Consider the following 21,513-nt stretch of genomic DNA (forward strand, 5'->3'; position numbering starts at 1 on the left):
GTACTGTCCTATTCATTAGCAGAAGCCCAGAGACATCTGGGGGCGTCTAACCTGAACTCATGCTTTTTGCTGCCCTTTGAACTGCAAGCTCCTGTGCACTGGTGTGACTGCCCTTCAGGGACAGAGCTGCACCAGCCCCAGCACAGCTAGACCTTCCCCCAGATGACCAGTGCAGGTCCATGCTGCACTGGGTCGCTAAAGTTTGGAGTTTTGAAACAGCCAGTGTGCCTGAGATCAAACACACATGCACTGTGCTGCGGGGTGAGCAGACAGCCCAGACACAGACGGAGTGAAGGTAGGAATCCGAGGGACACCTGGGACATGAGGGGAGACTATCTGCTCTTCTGTGAAGGCTTCCCGGACAGCAGTAGGTGTCCCTCCCTGGGGATAAGGGAGAGGGGCTGATGCCATTTTAACCCATCAACATGGACAGGCTTCGGTGAGCAGCACAGCACCCACACTTACACCAAGCCTCACCCCACTATGCTCTGCAGGTGCTTCTTTACCAGGGCAAGTGAGTCTGAGAGCCAGAGCAGCAGGCCCCTCCCCCCAGAAGACCACATAACCCCCACAACCCTGCCAAGGCACCAAGTCTACTGACCACAGGAGAGCTTCTGCTCTGCTGGAAATAGGATCAGGCCTCTTTTAACAAGCAGACCCAGCATACACTTAGGTAAAACTTGCCACACTCTGGAAGAGATCTAAACAATTCTCACTGCAAGCAAGTAAAAATTCTGCAGAGGACTGACCTGAGGGAAAGGGCAGCCAAAACACAGCAGCAGAGTGCACAGAAACACTTCCTGAAGTACCAGACTCTGGACAGCATATGACCTCTTCTTAATAAAGCCATTGTTCTCAGGAGCAGGAAACATAACAGGCTTTCCTTATACACAGAAGAAGACAGACACCTAGACAAAATGCCAAGATGGAGGAATTCATCCCAAATAAAAGAAAAGGTCATGGCCAGGGATCTAATTGAAACAGATAAAAGTAATATGTCTGAACCAGAATTTAAAACAAAAATCTTTTTTTTAAAGATTTTATTTATTTATTTGAGAGAGAGAGAGAATGGGAGATAGAAAGCACGAGAGGGAAGAGGGTCAGGGGGAGAAGCAGACTCCCCGCTGAGCAGGGAGCCCGATGTGGGACTCGATCCCGGGACTCCAGGATCATGACCTGAGCCGAAGGCAGTCGCCTAAAACAAAAATCATAAGGACACTAGTTGGACTTGAGAAAAACAGAAGACACCAGGAAGTCCCTTACCGCAGAGATAAAAACTAGTCAGGCCAAAAAATAAAAATAAAAATGGTATAACCAAAAGGTGAAACTGACTGGATATAATGACTACAAGGATGGAAGAAACAGAAGAACAAATAAGTGATACAGAAGAACTAATTATGGAAAATAATGAAGCTGAAAAGAACACGGAAAGAAGAATACTGAATCATGAATGTAGAATGTAGAATGTAGGCCACTCAGTGACTCCATAAAGTATAACATTCGTATCATAGGAGTCCCAGAAGAAGAAGAGAGGAGTAAACGGGGCAGAAGGTTTACTGGAGCAAATATAGCTAAAAACTTCCCTAAAGTGGGGAAGGAAACAGACATCCAATTCCAGGAGGCACATAGAACTCCCATCAAAATCAACAAAATCAGGACAGCACCAAGACATATCGTAGTAAAATTTGCAAAATATAGAGATAAGGAAAACATCTTAAAAATAACAAGGGAAAGAAATCCTTAACTTACAAAGGAAGACAAATAAGCTTAGCAGCAGACCTCTCCACAGAAACATGGCAGGCCAGAAGAAAGTGGCATGATATAATCAATGTGTTGAATGGGAGAAATATGCAGCCAAGAATACTTTATCCAGCAAGGCTGTCATTCAGAATAGAAGGAGAAATAAAAGAGTTTCCCAGACAGACAAAACCTAAAGGAGTTCGTGACCACTAAACCAGCCGTGCAAAAAATATCAAAGGGGACTCTGAGAGGGAAAGAAAGATCAAAAACAACAAAGACTAGAAAGGAACAGAGAAAATCTCCAGAAACAGTAACTTATCAGTTAATACAATGGTACTAAGTTCACATCTATCAACAATCACTTTGACTGTAAATGGACTAAATGCTCCACTCAAAAGGCATAGGGTATCAGAATGGATAAAAAAACAAACAAACAAACAAAAAACAAGACCCTTCCAAATGCTTCCTACAAGAGACTCATTTTTGACCTAAAGACACCTGCAGATGGAAAGTGATGGCATAGAGAACTATTTATCATGCTGATGGCCATCAAAAGAAAGCCAGAGTAGTCCTACTTACATCAGACAAACTAGATTTTAAACCAAAGACTGTAACAAGAGATGAGAAGGGCACTATAACATAATAAAGGGATCTATCCAACAAGAAGATCTAAGAATTGTAAATATTTATATCTTCAGCCTGGGAGCACCTGAATATATAAATCAATTAACAACCAACATAAAGAAACTCACTGATATTAATACAATAATAACAGGGGACTTTAACACCCTGCTCACAACAATGAACAGATCATCTAAGTCGAAAATCAACAAGGAAACAATGGCTTTGAATGACACACCGGACCAGATGGACTTCACAGATATATTCATAACATTTCATCCTAAAAAAACAGAATACACATTCTTTTCGAATGCACATGGGACATTCTCCAGAAGAGATCACATACTGAGTCACAAATCAGGCCTCAACAAATACAAAAAGACTGAGATCATACCATGAATATTTTCTGACCATAATGCTATGAAACTTGAAGTCAAACACAAGAAAAAATTTGGAAAGACCACAAATACAAGGAATCTAAAGAACATCCTACTCAAGAATGAATGGGTTAACCAGGAAATTAAAGAAGAAATAAAAAAAAAATACATGGAAACATCTGAAAATGAAAGTTTAATGGTCCAAAACCTTTAGGATGCAGGAAAAGTGGTCTTGAGAGGGAAGTATATAGCAATAAAGGCCTACCTCAAGAAACAAGAAAAGTCTCAAATACACAAACTAACCTTACACCTAAGGGAACTAGAAAACAAACAGCAAAATGAAGCCTAAAGCCAGCAGAAGGGAAATAAGATTAGAACAGAAATAAATGATAGAGAAACAACAACAACAAAACAAAAACAGTAGAACAGGGGCGCCTGGGTGGCTCAGTTGGTTAAGCGACTGCCTTCGGCTCAGGTCATGATCCTGGAGTCCCGGGATCGAGTCCCGCATCGGGCTCCCTGCTGCTTAGCGGGGAGTCTGCTTCTCCCTCTGACCCTCCCCCTCTCATGTGCTCTCTCTCTCTCTCATTCTCGCTCTCTCAAATAAATAAATAAAATCTTAAAAAAAAAAAAACAGAAGAGATCAATGAAACTAGGAGCTGGTTTTTGAAAGAATTAATAAAATAGATAAATTCCTAGCCAGATTCATCAAAAAGAAAAGAGAAAGGACCCAAATAAATAAAATCACAAATTGAAGAGGAGGGATCACAACCAACACCACAGAAATACAAACAATTATAAAAGAATATTATGAAAAATTATATGCCAACAAATTGGGAAATCTGGAAGAAATGGATAAATTACTAGAAACATATAAACTACCAAAACTGAACCAGGAAGAAACAGAAAATTTGAACAGACCCATAAGCAGCAAAGAAATTAAATCATTAATAAAAAATCTCCCAACAAACAAAAGTCCAGGGCCAAATGGCTTCCCAGGGGAATTCTAGAAGACATTTAAAGAAGAATATCTATTCTTCTTGAACTATCCCAAAAAATAGAAATGGAAGGAAAACTTCCAAACTCATTCTACAAGGCCAGCATTACCTTGATTCCAAAACTAGACAAAGACCCCACTAAAAAGAATTACAGGCAAAATATCCCTGATGAACATGGATGCAAAAATTCTCAACAAGATACTAGCAAATCAAATTCAACATTAAAGTACATTAAAAGAACTATTCACCAAGATCAAGTGGGATTTATTCCTGGGCTGCAGGGGTGGTTCAATATCTACAAATCAATGTGATACACCACATTAATAAAAGAAAGGATAAGAACCATATGATCCTCTCAACAGATGAAGAAAAAGCATCTGACAAAGTATAGCATCCATTTTTAATAAAAACCCTCACCAAAGTAGGGACGGATTGAATATACCTCAACATCATAAAGGCCATATATGAAAGACCCACAGCTAATATCATCTTCAATAGGTAAAAACTGAAAGTTTTTCCTCTATGGTCAGGAACAAGACAGGGATGTTCCTGAGAATTATACTAGTTAATTCTCAGCCTTGTTATTTAAGACAGTACTAGAAATCTAGCCTCACCAATCAGACAACACAAAGAAATAAAAGGCATCCAAATCGGCAAGGAAGAAGTCAAACTGTCACTAGTCACAGATGACATGATACTCTATGTAGAAAACCCAAAAGACTCCATCAAGGGGCACCTGGGTGGCTCAGTCGGTTAAGTGTCTGCCTTCAGCTCAGGTCCCGCGATCCAGTCGGGCTCCCTGCTCTGCGGGGAGTCTGCTTGTCCCTCCGCCCCTCTCGTGCTCTCTCTTTTGAATAAATAAATAAAATATTTTTAAAAAAGACCCCACTAAAAAATTGCTAGAACTGATACATTAATTCAGTAAAGTCACAAGATACAAAATCAACATACAGAAATCTGTGGAATTTCTATAGCAAATGATGAAGCAGCAGAAAGTTAAATCAAGGAATTGATCCCGTTTACAACTGCACCCAAAACAATAAGATACCTAGTGGGGCGCCTGGGTGGCTCAGTCAGGTAAGCATCTGCCTTCAGCTCAGGTCATGATCCCAGAGTCCTGGGATCGAGCCCTGCATTGGCTCCCTGTTCAGTGGGGAGCCTGCTTCTCCCTCTCCCTCTGCTTCTCCCCCTGCTTGTGCTCTCTCTCTCTCTCTCTCTCTCTCAAATAAATAAATAAAATCTTAAAAAAAAGATATCTAGGAATAAACCTAAACAAAGAGGTAAAAGATCTATACTCTAAAATCTATAGTGTTCTGTAAGTGTTCTACAGAAACTAACTGTTCAATAACACTTATGAAAGAAACTGAAGATGACACAAATAAATGAAAAAACATTCCATGCTCATGGATTGGAAGAAAAAATATCGTTAAAATTCTATACTACCCAAAGCAGTCTACACATTTAATGCAATCCCTATCAAAATACCACCAGCATTTTTCACAGAGCTAGAACAAACAATCCTAAAATTTGTATGGAACCACAAAAGACCCTGAAGAGCCAAAGCAATCTTGAAAAAGGAAAGCAAAGCTGAAAACATCAAAATTCCAGACGTCAAGCTCTATTACAAAGCTATAGTCATCATGACAGTATGGTACTGGCACAAAAACACACACATAGATCAATGGAACTGAATAGAAAACCCAGAAATGGACCCACAACTATATGGTCAACTAATGTTTGACAAAGGAGGAAAGACTATCCAATAGAAAAACATCCCTTCAACAAATGGTGTTGGGAAAGCTGAACAGCCACATGCAGAAGAATGAAACTGGACCACTTTCTTACACCATATACAAAAATAAATTCAAAATGGATTAAAGACCTAAATGTGAGACAGGAATCCATGAACATCTTAGAGGAGAACACAGGCAGCACCTTCTTTGACATCGGCCTTAGCTGATGGGGAACCCTCTTACACTGCTGGTGGGAATGCAAGCTGGTGCAGCCCCTCCAGAAAACAGTATGGAGGTTCCTCAAAAAGTCAAAAATAGAACTATCCTATGACCCAGCAATTGCACTACTAGGTATTTACTCAAAGGATACAAAAATACTGATTCAAAGGGGCACATGCACTCGATGTCTATAGCAGCATTATCAATAGCCAAAATATGGGAAGAGCCCAAATGTCAATCGACCGATGAATGGATAAAGAAGTGTTATGTACATATGATGGAATATTACTCAGTTATCAAAAAGAATGAAATTTTGCCATTTGCAAAGACACGGATAGAGCCGAGTATATTATGTTAAGCAAAATAATTTAGTCAGTGAAATACAAATACCATATGATTTCATTCATATGTCAAATTAAGAAACAAAAATGATGAACAGAAAGGAAAGAAAAAAGAGAGGGGGGCGGCAAACCACAAAAGGGACTCTTACCTATTAAGAACAAACTGATGGTTGCCGGCGGGGAGGTGGGAAGGGGGATGGGCTAGGTGGGTGATGGGTATTAAGAAGGGCCCTTCTTGTGATGAGCACTGAGTGTTATATGTATATGATTATAAAAAAAGATGTCAAATCATGTTTATACAACACTGGGAAAATTATTTTGGATGATAGGATTTAGGGATATTATTCAAATTTTATTTTAGTTTTCTTGCATTAATTTTAAAAGTATATAACATTTTATGAAACCAGCAAAATTGTAATTTTTCACTACAAAAAGATTAAACCAAATAAAATACACTGACATGAATCCTAGAAGTTGGGCTCAGTAAAGACATTCATTAAAAACCCCTCAGAGATAATCCATTAGAAGCTTAGATTTGTTTAGCAAGTACTTCTTTAAAATTTTTTATTGTTATGTTAATCACCATATATTACATCATTAGTTTTTGATGTAGTGTTCCATGATTCATTGTTTGTGCATAACACCCAGTGCTCCATGCAGAACGTGCCCTCTTTAATACCCATCACCAGGCTAACCCATCCACCTACCCCCCTCCCCTCTAGAACCCTCAGTTTGTTTTTCAGAGTCCATCGTCTCTCATGGTCCGTCTCCCCCTCCGATTTACCCCCCTTCAACCTCCTACTGTGTGACCAGGTAGGAAAAAAGTATAATTAAAAACTGGTTTAGCTCAATGACCCCTAATTCAAAGAACTTACGTTTCAGTTAGGGAAAAATGTGAGAAATTAATACAAAACAAGTGGAAGGAGAGAATATCATTAAACAATTTTTTAAAATGTTTAAAACCCATCCTCTAAGTGCCCTGAAGACCATGAGATGAAAATGTACCAGGGTTAGCTCAGAAAGCTCCATAGGGGGAGGTTTTAAATGAGTTCCATCTTTTGCTAAGGCCAGGAGAAACTGGTGAGGCAAGAAAACATACACTTCAAACCCTATTTTCAGCCGTCACCAACCTTTCATCTCACCAGCTGCAATTTCTACTGCCTTTTTACTTGGTGATCTAATATTTACTGTGATACTAATTTGCAAGACCTTTGACAAAAGAGCCCAGTAGGTATTATTAGCATTTGTTTGTATGCTTATCAGAATAGTGTTTCTACCATGTATGATGTAAAAATGGGTAACAGACGCATTTTTATTTTCACAGAATTAGAGAAATAGTCTTTAGACCCATTAATTTTATTCAGTTGCACCCACTCACTCTGTTACCATGTCTATTCAATCAGAGAGCTACTCGTAGAAATAGTGTCATAATTTTCATACATAACCCTGGACAAGAACAACCAAACCAAACCAAACAAACAAAAACCTATGTTAGAAGTAATGGGTTCCCATGCTAAGTGATATATTTCCCATAAAAGTTTCAAGATCACCATCAGAAGAACTAAAATGACTGAGGGATACAAAAGTTCAATGATTTTTTAGAAAGATTTATTTGTTTGTTGTAGAGAGAGAGAAAGAGCAAGTGAGGAGAGGAACAGAGGGAGAGAATCTTCAAGCAGACTTCCCACTGAGTGCATGACCCTGAGATCATAACCTGAGCTGAACCAAGAGTCGGATGCTTAACCAACTGAGCCACCCAGGCGCCCCCTGGTAATTTTTTATTGTGTGTTCCTCACCTTCTCCAGGGAAATTGGCATATGAAGGGCCTGAAGGAGGTTTATGGTGCGTTCTTCCCGCAGTGTCCTCAGGGAAGTGCACCAAGCCCTGGGCTACATGCATGAGATTCCAAGACCCAGGTGAAATCTATACCTGAATAGGGTGACTAGCCTGCAATTTGACTGAGTAATTGTCACAGACCAAAAGGAAGTACTTAGGGGACAATGAGAAGTATTTTATATCCTGTTAGGGAAATCTCACAATAAGGATGACAATTTAGACTTACATCCTAACCTCTGATTTTGACTGGATTTAGTTTCAGGGTTACCAATTTAAGTTAGAAAAGATTTACACCATTGGTTTTAATTCAGAATGGTTTCAACAGGTTAGGAGTTATATACAGTTACCTCTACCTAGAGAAGGCAATGATGGTTCAAAGCACATTTCTAAAACTGTATGAATTAGACATCTAACCCTGATGGGGAAAACATGGGAAAGAACCAGCTCTCTCCCTGTCTGGCTGGCTCCTGGGTGTTGGCTGGGTTCATCTTTCTTTGCACTGTATCTGCAGCTATACAAGAATGACCCTCCCCAGGAGCACAGGACCATTTTTATTCAAGGGTATGTAAGCATGCTGAAACCTACAGGATGCCTCATTCATCCAAACTTATTACCCCTTCAGCTACTTAAACATAATTCATTCAAAACTCATCCAGCACCTACTAAACGAGAAGAGCATAATGGGTGTGGTGAGGACCTCAAAGACAGACAGGAAGGTCACTGCACCCACGGAATTAACAACTTAATGGCAAAGAGGGGAGAGCAAAATATAAATAAATATGCCTTGAGAAATCTTAAATACCATTCCGATTCGAAAATCCTTCACAGCATTGAGATTCTTTTATTCCGTAAGATTCCTAAGGTCATAGAACATCAAACATATTACTTTCTAAAAGAGACACGGGGCATTGTCTAGAAATGGTTACATTTAAGGCTCTTTCTTTCATTTCATTCTTCCATTTCTTCACTTTTTATTTTACAGTGCTGGGACTCTACTGGAAGCTTCATAAGCCCCACTGAACTTCACTGGCGCAGAATAAGCCACTCCCCCCAGTTGTTTGCTGCTTAGGCATCACTCCCATCGCCTTCCCAGTAATCACCTTCAGCTTCTCTTTGGCAGTTTTTTACCTTAATTGACTTATTTTAAGTCCCATCTTCTTCTTCCATCTGCCCTGATTTTACAGGATCAGACAGGAAATCTTAGAGTTGCTAGCTCTCTCTTCTATAGGTAACTAGTGAACCTGCATTTTAACGCTTACGGTGGACTTGTGACATCACAGTGCGCCCTGCCGCTCCTCAGTGGTGCCTGCAAGTCTGTGGTATGGGCTGAATGACGTGACATTCAGACCCCCAAGATAATGGTTTAGACTTCGGAGCTAGCTATGCCTTGGCTAGTATCTTAGCCATGTCATTTATGGGAAACCTCCTTAACACCCTCTGGGCTTTGGTTTCTTCAGCTGAAAAATGGGGATAATTCTACTGTACATAATTGAAGGCAGTACTAGATGAAATACCTAGACCATTGCATTAAATATGGGCAGTGACTATGATTTCACTTCTACATCCCTTCACTAAGGTAGCTTCATTATTCTATTACTTTGCAGTCTTTAAAAAAAAAAAAGCAGGTTAAAATGAACACAATGGTTTCCTTTATCAACTTTTTATTTGGCTAACAAGTCAGCTGAAATACTCTTGACAATACAGTTTTTAACATGTAAGATGGTTACTGCCACACAGGGCTTCTCGATAACAGTTAGAATACAAGAGCTCCTGACTAAAGACCTGAACACCTGACAGGAGCCTGAGGACATAATACACACTCTTCTTGACTCCCAATCCTGAAGTTAGCCAAGTAATTAAATAGGGAGGCCCCTGTGCCTTGATTTTTTTTTTTTTTAAACTCATGATATGGCACTGACTTCACAGACGTTGGTAGCAGGCCATTTTTAACCGAAGGTCACTGACTTTTAAATTACTTAGGGTATTATAACATGGCGTTTTTTTAGTACATCCTTTACATATCACTCTCCCATTATAGTTTTCTATTTTAGAAGCTACTCCTATTAAAGTACTTACTTTACAACCTCCAAAAGACTAGAAAAAAAAATCACAACAGTCTATCTGTAAGTGAGGTTATATACAAACACACATGCATACATTTTGGGCTACACAAAAATTATAAAATTATTTAGCCTTGGAAATAATGCAAAACAGGTAATTATGCTCCATGTCAAGAATGTAAAACAAAAATAAATTCTGCCTCCCTAAGAGATCTTATCTAAGGATATATAAATTCTATTCAAAGACTTTTTTTTTATTTATTTTTTTTAAAGATCTTACTTATTCATTTGAGACACAGAGATAGAGAAAGAGAGAGCATGAGCAGGGAGAGAGGCAGACGGAGAAGGAGAAGCAGGCTCCCCACTGAGCCAGGAGCCCGATGTGGGGCTTGATCCCAGGACCCTGGAATCAGGGCTGGAGCCAAAGGCAGATGCTTAACCATCTGAGCCACCCAGGCGCCCCTATTCAAAGACTTTTTATTGAAAGCATGCTCCCAGGATTTAGCAAAATTCCTGGTATACAATAGGCAATGAGTAAACCTTTACTATATATAACTATCTCTCTCTCTCCCTCTCTCTCTTTGTATATATGTATATATACAGAAAGTAAAACTCTTGTTTGAATTTTATAAACAGATGAACTGCAAATAAGAATTGCCCTAAGTTGTCAAGAAAGTACGTGGCAGAACCAATAATAAAGTTCAGGTCAGTAACATTGTAGTTTCCACCAACCATTTTACAAAACATTACAATGATCCAGGTCACTATCATTACCCTTCCTCAGAGGTGAAATAACTGAGAGAGAGAAATGAAGCCAGTAGGTCCAGATATCCAACGAGGCAGGTTCAGTAGAGAATTACAATGTTCAGCCCTGGATATGTTTACTTTTGTCTCTTTAATTCTCATGTTACGTTTTCCCTGAATGCTGCTGTTGAGATCCTGACACAAGTGATCAGGAAGGAAATCTGCAGAAGAAAAGCTGGTGCTGACTTGCAGGACCCAGGGACGGTGTCTCCTACACTTCTCAGCAATTTTACACTGTTTTTCCGACAAGCACTACTGAATATTTCAAGCAGCATGGATGGCAAGCAAAGCACAGCAGCTTTACTGAAGCAGACCTCAATGACAATGTCCCCGACGGCTGAATGAACTCTTTACCAAAAGCTGCATTTTCCCCCCCAATACAGTATATTCCAATAAACTGAAATCCAGTTGCAGGAACAAAACATGGTACGGTAGATAAAACCATGACTTGGCAGATCATTTCTTGAATACAGTGATCACTTTAAATCTCCTATCTTTACCCAATAATATCATTTGCAAATTCAGCAATAGGCTTAAGCCCAATCTCTTGGAACTGTTATTTTCTTATTTGGTATCCTTTTTGGTTTCGATAAACTGGGAAGATTTTTAAGTTTCCTTGTTTAACCATTAAAACATTTGTTCTAAGAATTTTCCATCATTTCTTTGAAAAAGATATAAATCTCTAAAATGTGAAATGTCATAGTCTATTGAACACTCACCCAAACCAGACTTTTTTAATCGTTTTAAGTGCTGACTTGTTTGTTTTCCAGTGGGAGATTTTTGCCCATGTTTCATTTCTTTATCTGAACTGTCTGCTTCACCATTTTTAGATTCGGATCCTAAAAAAGGAAATAGTTATTATGTCATTATCTTCCTCTTGCTGTCCTTGAAAAGAAAAATCTAAAATTATTTCAAAAACCATAGATATAATCTCCTTTTCTATAAGTTAATTCACTACCTTTGGCCACAATCTGATTCCTCTGCCAGATATAAAGAGAAAAGCCCAATAAATCAATCAAACAGAACAAAAAGCAAGAACAGATGGCCTAATAGCGGAGTCAAAAACACATTCACTGATCTGATAGCTTTTAAAAGAACCACTCAGATCTTTTGTAAAAACACACAGATAAGCTTTGACAATTCTATACAGTTTAGAGATGATGCAAGACAGAGATAGAAACGTGAAGGAAGAAGAGAAACTTGAAGAGAAGGAGAGATCATACCTTTCTAAATAACTTTACGTGGAAACAGGAACAGAAAATGCAAACATCAATCTATAATAAATAGAATGGTACACAGCTGATAAAGTGACAGAAGGTAAATTAGAAGAAAAGGTCAGGGCTTCACTGAGGTGAGAAGAATGTTCCCAGAACACAGAAACTAATAAAGGATGCCTGATTTTGCAGCAGAAGACTGAAAAACAAATTCACACTCACGGAAGAACTGCTTTTGATGGCATTACACATCAGCATGTGGTCCACCATTAAAGTTCAACATTCAAACAAAAGCCAAAGCAACAACAAAAAATCCACGGAGCAGTACCACACATTTTCTTAACACCTATTGACATTAGCAAATGAAGTCCTTTGATGATGAGCGAGCTGGTGCCTTTTATTTTTTTTTTTTAAGAGCGAAATGCCCTATTATTTTGGACTCCCTGAAAGAGTCAAAAGTATAAAAAAAATTAAAATGAAACCTCAAGTAGAAATATTATTCGGTTGTAGAGAAAATTCGTGACGTCTCCCTCAGTGAAGAAGTCTCCTCCGGGAAGAAATTGGCCAAGCATACGATATTTTAGCTCTTTACCTGAAGGTGAATCCGACTGCTCATCAGACACCTTTAATGGTGTCAAAACAACACGCGGGACAGTCTTGTTTACCATCATTGAGACTCCATTTCTTCTCTTCTGCTGCTGCCTCAAAGCCTACAAAACATGATAATAAAATGTAACGTAAAAATATAGCCAAAATGATTTCTCATAATGGAATTAAATGATCCATTTGCCCATCATTAGCTACAATCTCTTAAGAGACTTAAATTCCACAGAGTCACTAATTGGTCCTGATTCTCAATAGTCATCTTCACGTCATTTTCCCTCAAAAGCAGAAAATCAGGCTTTGGCAAAGGGCAGCAACCTGAGACCATGTGGAGTATAATTCTGAAAACAAAGCAGCGCTTAAAGGTTTGTTCTACCTTAGCCGTGTGGCTTGGGAGCCCATGGAACTTGAAACCATGACTCCCAAGTAAAATAAATGTAAAATAAATGTTTCGAGACCAGGATAAAAATAGATGTGTCTGCACTTCTCTTGCAGGTGCCTGCCTCCTCCCCAGTGCACTGCTCGGTCAATCAAGTTAACACCGAGTGTCATCAGTATGTACAGCAGGTAAGGACTACAGTATTGATGCACTCACTCAGCCGTGGGGAGCGCTGCACAAAATCACTGAACATGGCAGGAATCATTTATTTCTGTGAAGGGAATCAGTCCTAATCTTGGAAACCTTGCAGCACTTGGCTTCTGTCTGCTTGACTTTGGGCATTAACCTTCAGAACACGAACATGACGGCATTCCGGCAAATCCGGGGGAAAAAAAAAAATTGAGACGAGCATAAATCTCTCCAAATGGGAGTGCTTTGTGTTTCATAAATGAATCAACCAGGGTGATGATAATGTAATAAAAGACATTTAAAAAGTTTTGAAATACAGCTTATCCAGCAGATCGCTTTACACAGAAAATTACCTGTAATAAAAAGGGTCTGCAGCACACGAAACTGAAGAGACATTAAATTCACAGTTACAGGGATGCTAAAACTCCTCAAAAGGTTAAAAGGCTGACCACAGACAGCCTCAAACATTTTTATTCCTGGCTTCTGTGTCATTTCTACCAATTTTATAACAACTCAGTTACTTGATTAATGTTCTTCGACTAGAAGTTGTCACAACCTCCTAAAATACTGCATTGGCTATATATCCCCTGCTGTCAGAAACAATGTCATTTTATTTGCGAAGGGTATTAGTTGAATGTCCAACTTGTAGATCATAAGATTTAGCAATCAAATAATTACAGAAGTAAAAAATTAAATACCATTTAAATGAGAGAAGGCCTATTCGGATGAGATTTAGAACCGGATGGAAAAGTGGATGGCTTGGAAAATCTATTACAAATGGTACTGTGGGCTAATGATAACACAAGCAATTTCCCTTCAATTCTGACATCTACTTAACTTTTAGAAAGCACCAGGCACTGCTTGGGTTACAAAAATGAACAAAATGCCCTCCTCCTCACCTTCAGCTTGCTGTCAATAATATATTTAATGACAGTATGTGTGCTATAAAATATTTAAGACATTTACCCTTTCTTTCATCAAGGTGTACACAACTGAATAAATCTCTACAGCCTCATGGAAGAGCTCAGAGCACTTCACAGACATTAACCCATCAATCCAATAATAAAATGGAATGAGGCAACACGGTGCCTTATATTACGATTAAGTCCATTTTTGCCCACTACATAAGACAATAAAACTTGTACAAAGAATGATTAATTTTTAGGAGTCTATACATCATACACTTCAACTACTTCCCTTGGCAATCCAAGTGGGTATTTTAAAAGCATTCATTTTATGTTGGGATAGGTATATATTTGAAAATACTGGTAAGAAAAAAAGAGGTGAAATAACAAAGGGCCTACCTAGAACCTGGAATCATAAAGATGACATGTCTTTTTACAGCATTTGTGGTAAATAATTATTAAAGTAATAAAAATTTTGCCCTCAACTTTTAGAGCTGAGAGGACTCTACTATAGACAAATTAGTAGCTGGACAGAAAGGAACCATGACAGAGATAATAATAATAATAACCCATAGTATCAAGGTGGAGCCAAGGTAGGGATAAAGGAATACTACTCAATATTGAGACCAATCAATGATATTTTTCTAAATATGTATTTCCTACTCAGAAATTTGGACAAATATATCTGAATACAGTATTTTTTAAATGCTGAAATGAAACAATGTATCTACAGGTGGCCAAAACTAAATGCCCACCATATTAAAAAAAATTATCTTAAGTGTATTTAAAATATGCATACTTTTTAATTCTGAAAAACATGCATTATATCTGGCCCTGAATAACGTTTCTAGGGGCAGACAGCCAAAACTGGGAAGTTTTTGTTTCCTATGAGGCCAGTCACATCAGTGAAAGCAGCAAGCTACTAGGCAAACTTGAGGAGCATCGCGGCTCAGTTATCAGAAGGGGCATCTCGATCACATTTACTAGATCCACAGTCACTTTAGGCTAATTTGCAGATTCCAGTTCACTTCCCACAAAGCAGGGTTTATCTGACTCTGGACACTAGGGAAACTTCCAAGCAGATCAGAATGTGAACGGGGATGGAGAAAACAAGCTCAGTAACTGAGATGTCTGGGACAGTGTGGGCTCCACACAAGAGAACTCTGGCACCTGCCGTGGGCATGAGGCAGGCGGTACAACGGCTCCCGCATTATAGTAATTCCTGTTCTCTTGCTGTAGGGTGATCATCCTGCAAGGAAAGAAGCTAGCTGTTCTTGGGTTTTCGGGTTGTGTAACTCTATTTCTGCAACTACGTGCACATCAACCACTCAAACATATGCTGCATGTCTCCTTACAATGCCCTGAAAAATGTGCAATGCTTTTTTGGACATTGGGGTAAGACAATGGCAGAAGGCGAGGTTGAAGTGAGTGAGAAAAGCACATACCCCATTGGAGGAGGTAGTAAGCACTCAAGAGATGAAACACAACTGGATTTTTAGGTGAGTTTTCCTGTTTTTAAACAAAGTACCAGGCAAAACAAAGATGACTCTGAGCTAAATTCAGCCTGAGGGCACCAATCTTTGAGACCTACTACACACCATTCCCAATGCTCCTCACCTCCCCAAATGAGTCTGACCACTGCCCAACAGGAGTGTTAAAATCCCCCTCTTCTAATGTGCTGACCTGCAGAAGACTGGGGACCGGTGCAGAGCCATCTTAATGACTGTGTGGGGTGATGGGTCGCAGAGTCAGAGAAAGAATGAAATAACCAGCTGAGTATGCTGGGTAAATTACTTGATTAAAATGTCCCTATGAAACAAAGACAATAGCGTTGGTAAGGTGTTTTAAATAGGAAATCCACAGAACAGTATTCAACGCTATTTGTAGCACATAGTAAATAGTCAATAAATGTTACTTCTTATATTATTTACCCATTTGGCAATGAATGCATTTTTTGAGGATTTACTGTTGGTAGTACACTGCTGATCCATAGCAAAGAAAAAGACAAAAAAAAAATTTTTGTTTTATTTTACATTTTAGCAAAAGACTGACAAGGAATCACAGAAAATAAACATAATAATTTTACACACATATAAGCACTAAGAAAATTATGCCATATCAAGGAGGTAGAGTAACTGGGGTGAGAAGAAAAATCTCTTGAGAGGTGACAGTGGAGATGAAACCCCAAATGACAAAGAGAACCGGCCACGTGAAGATGGCAGAAATTCCAGTCAGGGAAAGAAATAGTATTAATACCTCTATCAGGAAAGGTCTTTGGTGGTTCAAGGAATTAATAGCTGGGGTAGCTCGGAAGAAGGACTAGGAAGATTACAGAAATGGAGAAGAATTCCCTGAAATGATTGCCAAGGGTTTATATTAGGATCAGGAGATTTATGTTCAAAGCAAAGGCACCCCTCAACCCCAGTCTCTCCCCACAGCCTGCAGGGTCCATTCTAGCACTTCTGCCTCAAAGATGCAACAGAGGCCCAGCAAAGAGAAAGCACAGTGTGTCTTCCAGCAAAGGATTGCCCTTGGCCTTTATGCACTGCTTCAGAATACATTTTAAGGTCCCACTGCATGAAGTACATTGCATCTCACACCTTGGACAAGCTTCCTAACAGTTCTGAACATTTTGAGCAATTCAGGGAAGGGGGTCCTTAAACACTCCAGGAAGCCTTCTGCCTCAGAGCCTCTGTGTGAATTCTCTTCCGTGCATGGTACACTCTTCCCTCAGACATCTGGCTCAGTTCCTCAAATACTTGAGACTTTACTCATTACCTTAGCCCATTGGGCTGCTCTAACAATATACCCCAGGCTGGGTAACCTGTAAACCACAGAAATTCATTCTCCACAGTCTGGAGGCGAGAGATCACAGTGCCAGTGTGATCCTGTGAGGGCCCCTCCTCTGGACTGCGGGCTTCTCCCTCACTGTACCCTCACGTGGCAGACAGGGGCCAGGGAGCTCTGGTGGGGTCTCTTTTGTAAATACACTGATCCCATTTATAATGGTTCCATGCTCGTAAGGTAAGCACCTCCCAAAGACCCCATCTCCCAATACCACCACATTGAACCTTAGGATTCCAACATATGAATTTTGGGGGACAGAAACATTCAACTCACACACTCTTTACTGCTTTTCCCACCATATTCTCTATCCCCACCATCCACTCTAATTTATTTTCCCCCCATGGAAAATATATTATACCATGTGATGTCATTTTGTCTTCCCTTCCCCAACCTAGAATACAGACTCCAAAAGACAGGGATTTTCATCTTTTTTTGTTCACTGACATATCCCCAAATGCCTAGAAGATTACCTAGGCTACACTAGGTGTTCAGTAAATAATTGCTAAGAATAAATAAAAACTCTTAAAAATAATTTTAATAAAAATAGAAAAGCCCTCTTCTCTCTTTAAAATATATAACTGGTTTATTCAAAAGGCAGAAATCAGCATGAAACAATCAAGAAATAATTTTATTCTCTTAATATCACCTTCACAGATTTCTGACCAATTTCCCTTTCTCATTTCTGGACAATATTTTACACAGAACACATAGCTTCATGGGTCGCCTTCAAGTATTTATACAGTCTCATTTTCAGGCTTAAAAACATGAGATCTAATATGAAGTCTTCTTTCTGCTCTCCCCAGGCTACACCTATGTCTCAGTTCAAAAAACTTCATTAGCAAAGAAATTCCTGATTTCACTCTTCCTCCATTTCCTTCCTCTTCTTCTGGGTTCTCCAGGATCGGAGTTGAAAATGAGAAGAACAGGTCAAAGTTGTCTTACCTAGTGTTATCGTAGACACAACATCACAATCTTTGGGGAGACAGAAGGCCAGCTGCTAGATTTGTATGGTGTACCTTATCTATTTATACAGATACTGTTTACCATACATCTATTATCTAGGTGAAACTAGATATATGTGTGATATATGTATATATCATATATATATATATAAATATATATGTGTGTGCGTGTGTGTGTGCACACCTCCTAACAGTGTGTGACGTACCAGATTCCCCTCTGGGAAAACTCAACCCTTCACGAGTGTTTCTCTCTGAGTCTTCCTCTCACTTAGACTGTACCTCCTTTCACCGAGAGAGAGGGGATGTAGCAGAACTCTATCCACTGTTATAAAATCCCTTCAATTAATGCTCTTTCAAATGAATCGTGAACTATTTTTTATATTGGCTGTTGGGGGATGGTCCGGGGCCATCTGGCCTCTCTCACTAAGTCCTCTGAGGTGGTGTCTAGCACCTCTCTTTACAACAGGTATACTTGTCTCCCACTGTCCTCAGCTTTGAGCTTTAGCTAAAATTGCAAAAGAACAAGAAAATTCCTGTTTTACATTATATGTTACAAATATAATAGAAGTTAAATGCAACTTAACATTATTTAAATTTGGATATCCCACAGCCTGGAAAATATAAAGCCATGTAATAGATTAAGAAAATAAGACTAGGAGGGTCACTTTAGATGGTCATGGGAGGTTTGCTCAGCATAAGGGTACCCTGAAAGGGGAGATTTTATTTTGTTGTGGCAAATTACGAGAGGTGGCCTTTTCTACTCCACTAAAGGTTTCAATTAGCTAGAGGTGGCCCTGTTGCTCAGTCTGTGACATGGTTTTATTTTGACACTGACATTATATAATAAGTCTTACTGTATTAGTCTAGATTAAATTAAGGGGGATGATATCAATGAGGTACTTTCCAACTACTCAAGCCTTAGTTATAGTTTGAAATGCTAATGGAATAGCTTATTGAACAACTTTAAATCCTGTAATTTCAAATCCAGAAAGAAACGCCATCAAAACTTAAATAAGGGTGTCTAGGTGGTTCAGTTGGCTGAACCTCTGCCTTTGGCTCAGGTCATGATCTCAGGGCCCTGGGATCCAGCCCTACATCTGGCTCCCTGCTCGGCGGGGAGCCTGCTTCTCCCTCTGCCACGGCCCCTCCCCCCACTTGTGCGAGTGTGCGCCCTCTCTCTCTCTCAGATAAACAAATAAAATCTTAAAAAAAAAAAGCTTAAATAAGAAGATGGCAAGTGTAAATGCAGTCCACTGTGAAGGAATATACCTTTAAGCTGCCCATATATATAATATCCAACATGACCAAGCTCCACAGAGTACACAGTACTAACCAAGTTTAATATTTCCAGGTATTATTCAGTATGAAAGAAATTTACAGGCTGAAACTTGGAAATAAACTTATTTTTTAAAGGAAACACATAACAGAGCTAAATCAGTCAGGGAAAGGTAAAGATCCCATCATGCATCAATTACAATTCTGGCTTTAAGCAAAAGGAAAGAAATCAAAAGATGAGGACTGAGCATACTTTTCTCTAGAGATGTATTGTGATATTCTCCTGTAAAAAGAAACCAAAAAAAAAAAAAAAAGCTAACCCTTTAAATAAACATTTTATTTTTTCAACAGAAAGCTTGCCAGATAACTCTAAAAAATGGAATGGTTTCTCATTTCTACTCTAATGAAAAATAAAATAAAACCTCAAATCACAGGCTTTTGTGTTAACTTGGAAGTTAACTTGGAATTTGCATAAACAAGTACTGCCTGTTTTATTGTAATAGAAAAACAACACTAACAATAACTTAAGAATGCACTGAATGCAATAAGCCCTTCACTGAAAAATGTGAAAATATCACATGCTGTGAATGCTAAAATAATTAGAAATACACACATATGAAACAGCTGGCTGAGTCAGGCCCCACCAACTGGCATTGTTGCTCTTACGCTAAATGTCAACGCCCGTGTTCAAGAAACTGCTATTATGCAACATAACCTTTGGAATTTCACAGTATTGGTCAAACATATAAAGCTAAAGCAAATTACCAACACTATATCTGTTTTGTGATAAGAAGAGAGGGCAAAATACCTGCAACTTTATGAACAAATTCTACCACCCTAAGTAAATAATGAAGTCAAATAAAACAACAGCAACAACATAGAAAGGTTCTGTTCCACACCATGTTACATCCCATCATCACAGAACTCACCCTTCCTTAATCTTTCATGTGATTCTGCTGTTTAAAAACTTCCAAAATTTAATCTTTCTTAATTACCCTTCTTTAAAATTCAAAATCTAATCATTTCTTATTTTTTAGAGTCATTATAACTAAAATAACGAGGCAGAAAGAAGACAGGGAACAAAGTAATAATCAGCAAGCTGCTACTCTCTAGAGGCTTCTGAATATGTTTATTTGGAATATGCTTATTCAGAAAAAAAATCTACTAAGATAACAATATATTATTCATCCAATTATATCTAACATAGGATGTTAACTAACATTTTGATGATCAGAAAGTAAAATGGACCCAAATATTTGGAAGCAATGAAAATATTCTATGTCAATAGTCAAGGGACATTACAGCCTCCATATTGCCCAGCCTGTAATTATATTGCAGTTATAACAGTATTGCAAAGTAAAAGGACCCATTCCTATGGCAACATGCTTCGGGTGGCTAGGGGGGCCTCAGATCTGAGAAATTATGTCTAGCTTATTTTGCATGAAGGTTTATTTTAAATTATTATTTTTTTTTACTACATTTATGCTTATAAAGCTACTGGACTTTATCTTTTTTTCCCAACTACTTCTTTCTAAGAATCTATACTGGCCAATGTACAGTCGAATTACTGAAGGCTGACTGACCCAGAATATACTTCTAGTAAAATGATAAGAGCTATATAAATGATATATTTGAGTGTCTGCCCGTAACATGTGTTGATACTGAACATAAACAGTCTGTGTTCAAAAATAATATTCTTAATGATTATGCTGTATTGCTTTCCTTACATTATACAAATACCGAAGAATGTAAATTTCTTCAGATGTCAAAAATTCACCTATCATATTACATACCATATGCTAAAAGGCAGTATCAGTTAAGAGGGAAGAATCTAAAACTACGATTCTGAGTTCAAGTGTCATCTCCAAAATGTACTCGCTGAACAACTGTGAGCAAGTAATCTAGATTCTCTGGGCCTTATTTCCCTCACCTGAAAACTGGGAATGTTAGTACATACATTAAAGGATTTCTATGAGGATTAAATGACATAGTATATATAAAATACAGAGCCGGAATGTCTAGAATTCAGAAAAGTAAATATCAGCGAATGTAACTGTTATTAGGGTCATTCAGCTGGCCCTACATTCATGAGATGATTTATACACGCATATATACACACAAAACATATATTCACGAATGCAGAACACATATAATATGTATGTACACAAATGCATGTATACACTTACAAAGAATTCTACATGGTCATAGCCATTCAAGTACCCAAAAGAAAAGAAAGCTGCAGATGTGCTGAGGCTGCTACAATTTAAAATGCCTCATGTTCAGTCAATTTTTGAAATGCTGTCTTAAGAAATTCAGCAATTACAGGGAATCTGGGCAAAATTCTGCAAGAGCAGCTTTTTTCTAATGTATTTCCAATATGAATTTGATTATTAATCAAACATTAGCATAT

The 21,513-nt window shown here is 38.6% G+C and overlaps 1 protein-coding gene across 1 annotated transcript in view; it reads right to left on the reverse strand.

Moving 5' to 3' along the window:
* The window catches only part of ASXL3 (ASXL transcriptional regulator 3), a 153,931-nt gene that overhangs the window by 78,631 nt on the left and 53,787 nt on the right, over positions 1-21,513 (reverse strand). The window contains exons 5-6 of the mRNA XM_028098189.2: positions 12,536-12,653; positions 11,449-11,568 (exon numbers count right to left, since the gene is read on the reverse strand). Coding sequence (XP_027953990.2) covers positions 11,449-11,568; positions 12,536-12,653 — 238 coding nt within the window. The remainder of the gene's footprint in view (positions 1-11,448; positions 11,569-12,535; positions 12,654-21,513) is intronic.

The sequence above is a fragment of the Eumetopias jubatus genome, unplaced genomic scaffold (assembly GCF_037043125.1).
Source record: "Eumetopias jubatus isolate StellerSeaLion01/CBP00866 unplaced genomic scaffold, mEumJub1_p1.0 scaffold_16, whole genome shotgun sequence".
NCBI lineage: Eukaryota > Metazoa > Chordata > Mammalia > Carnivora > Otariidae > Eumetopias > Eumetopias jubatus.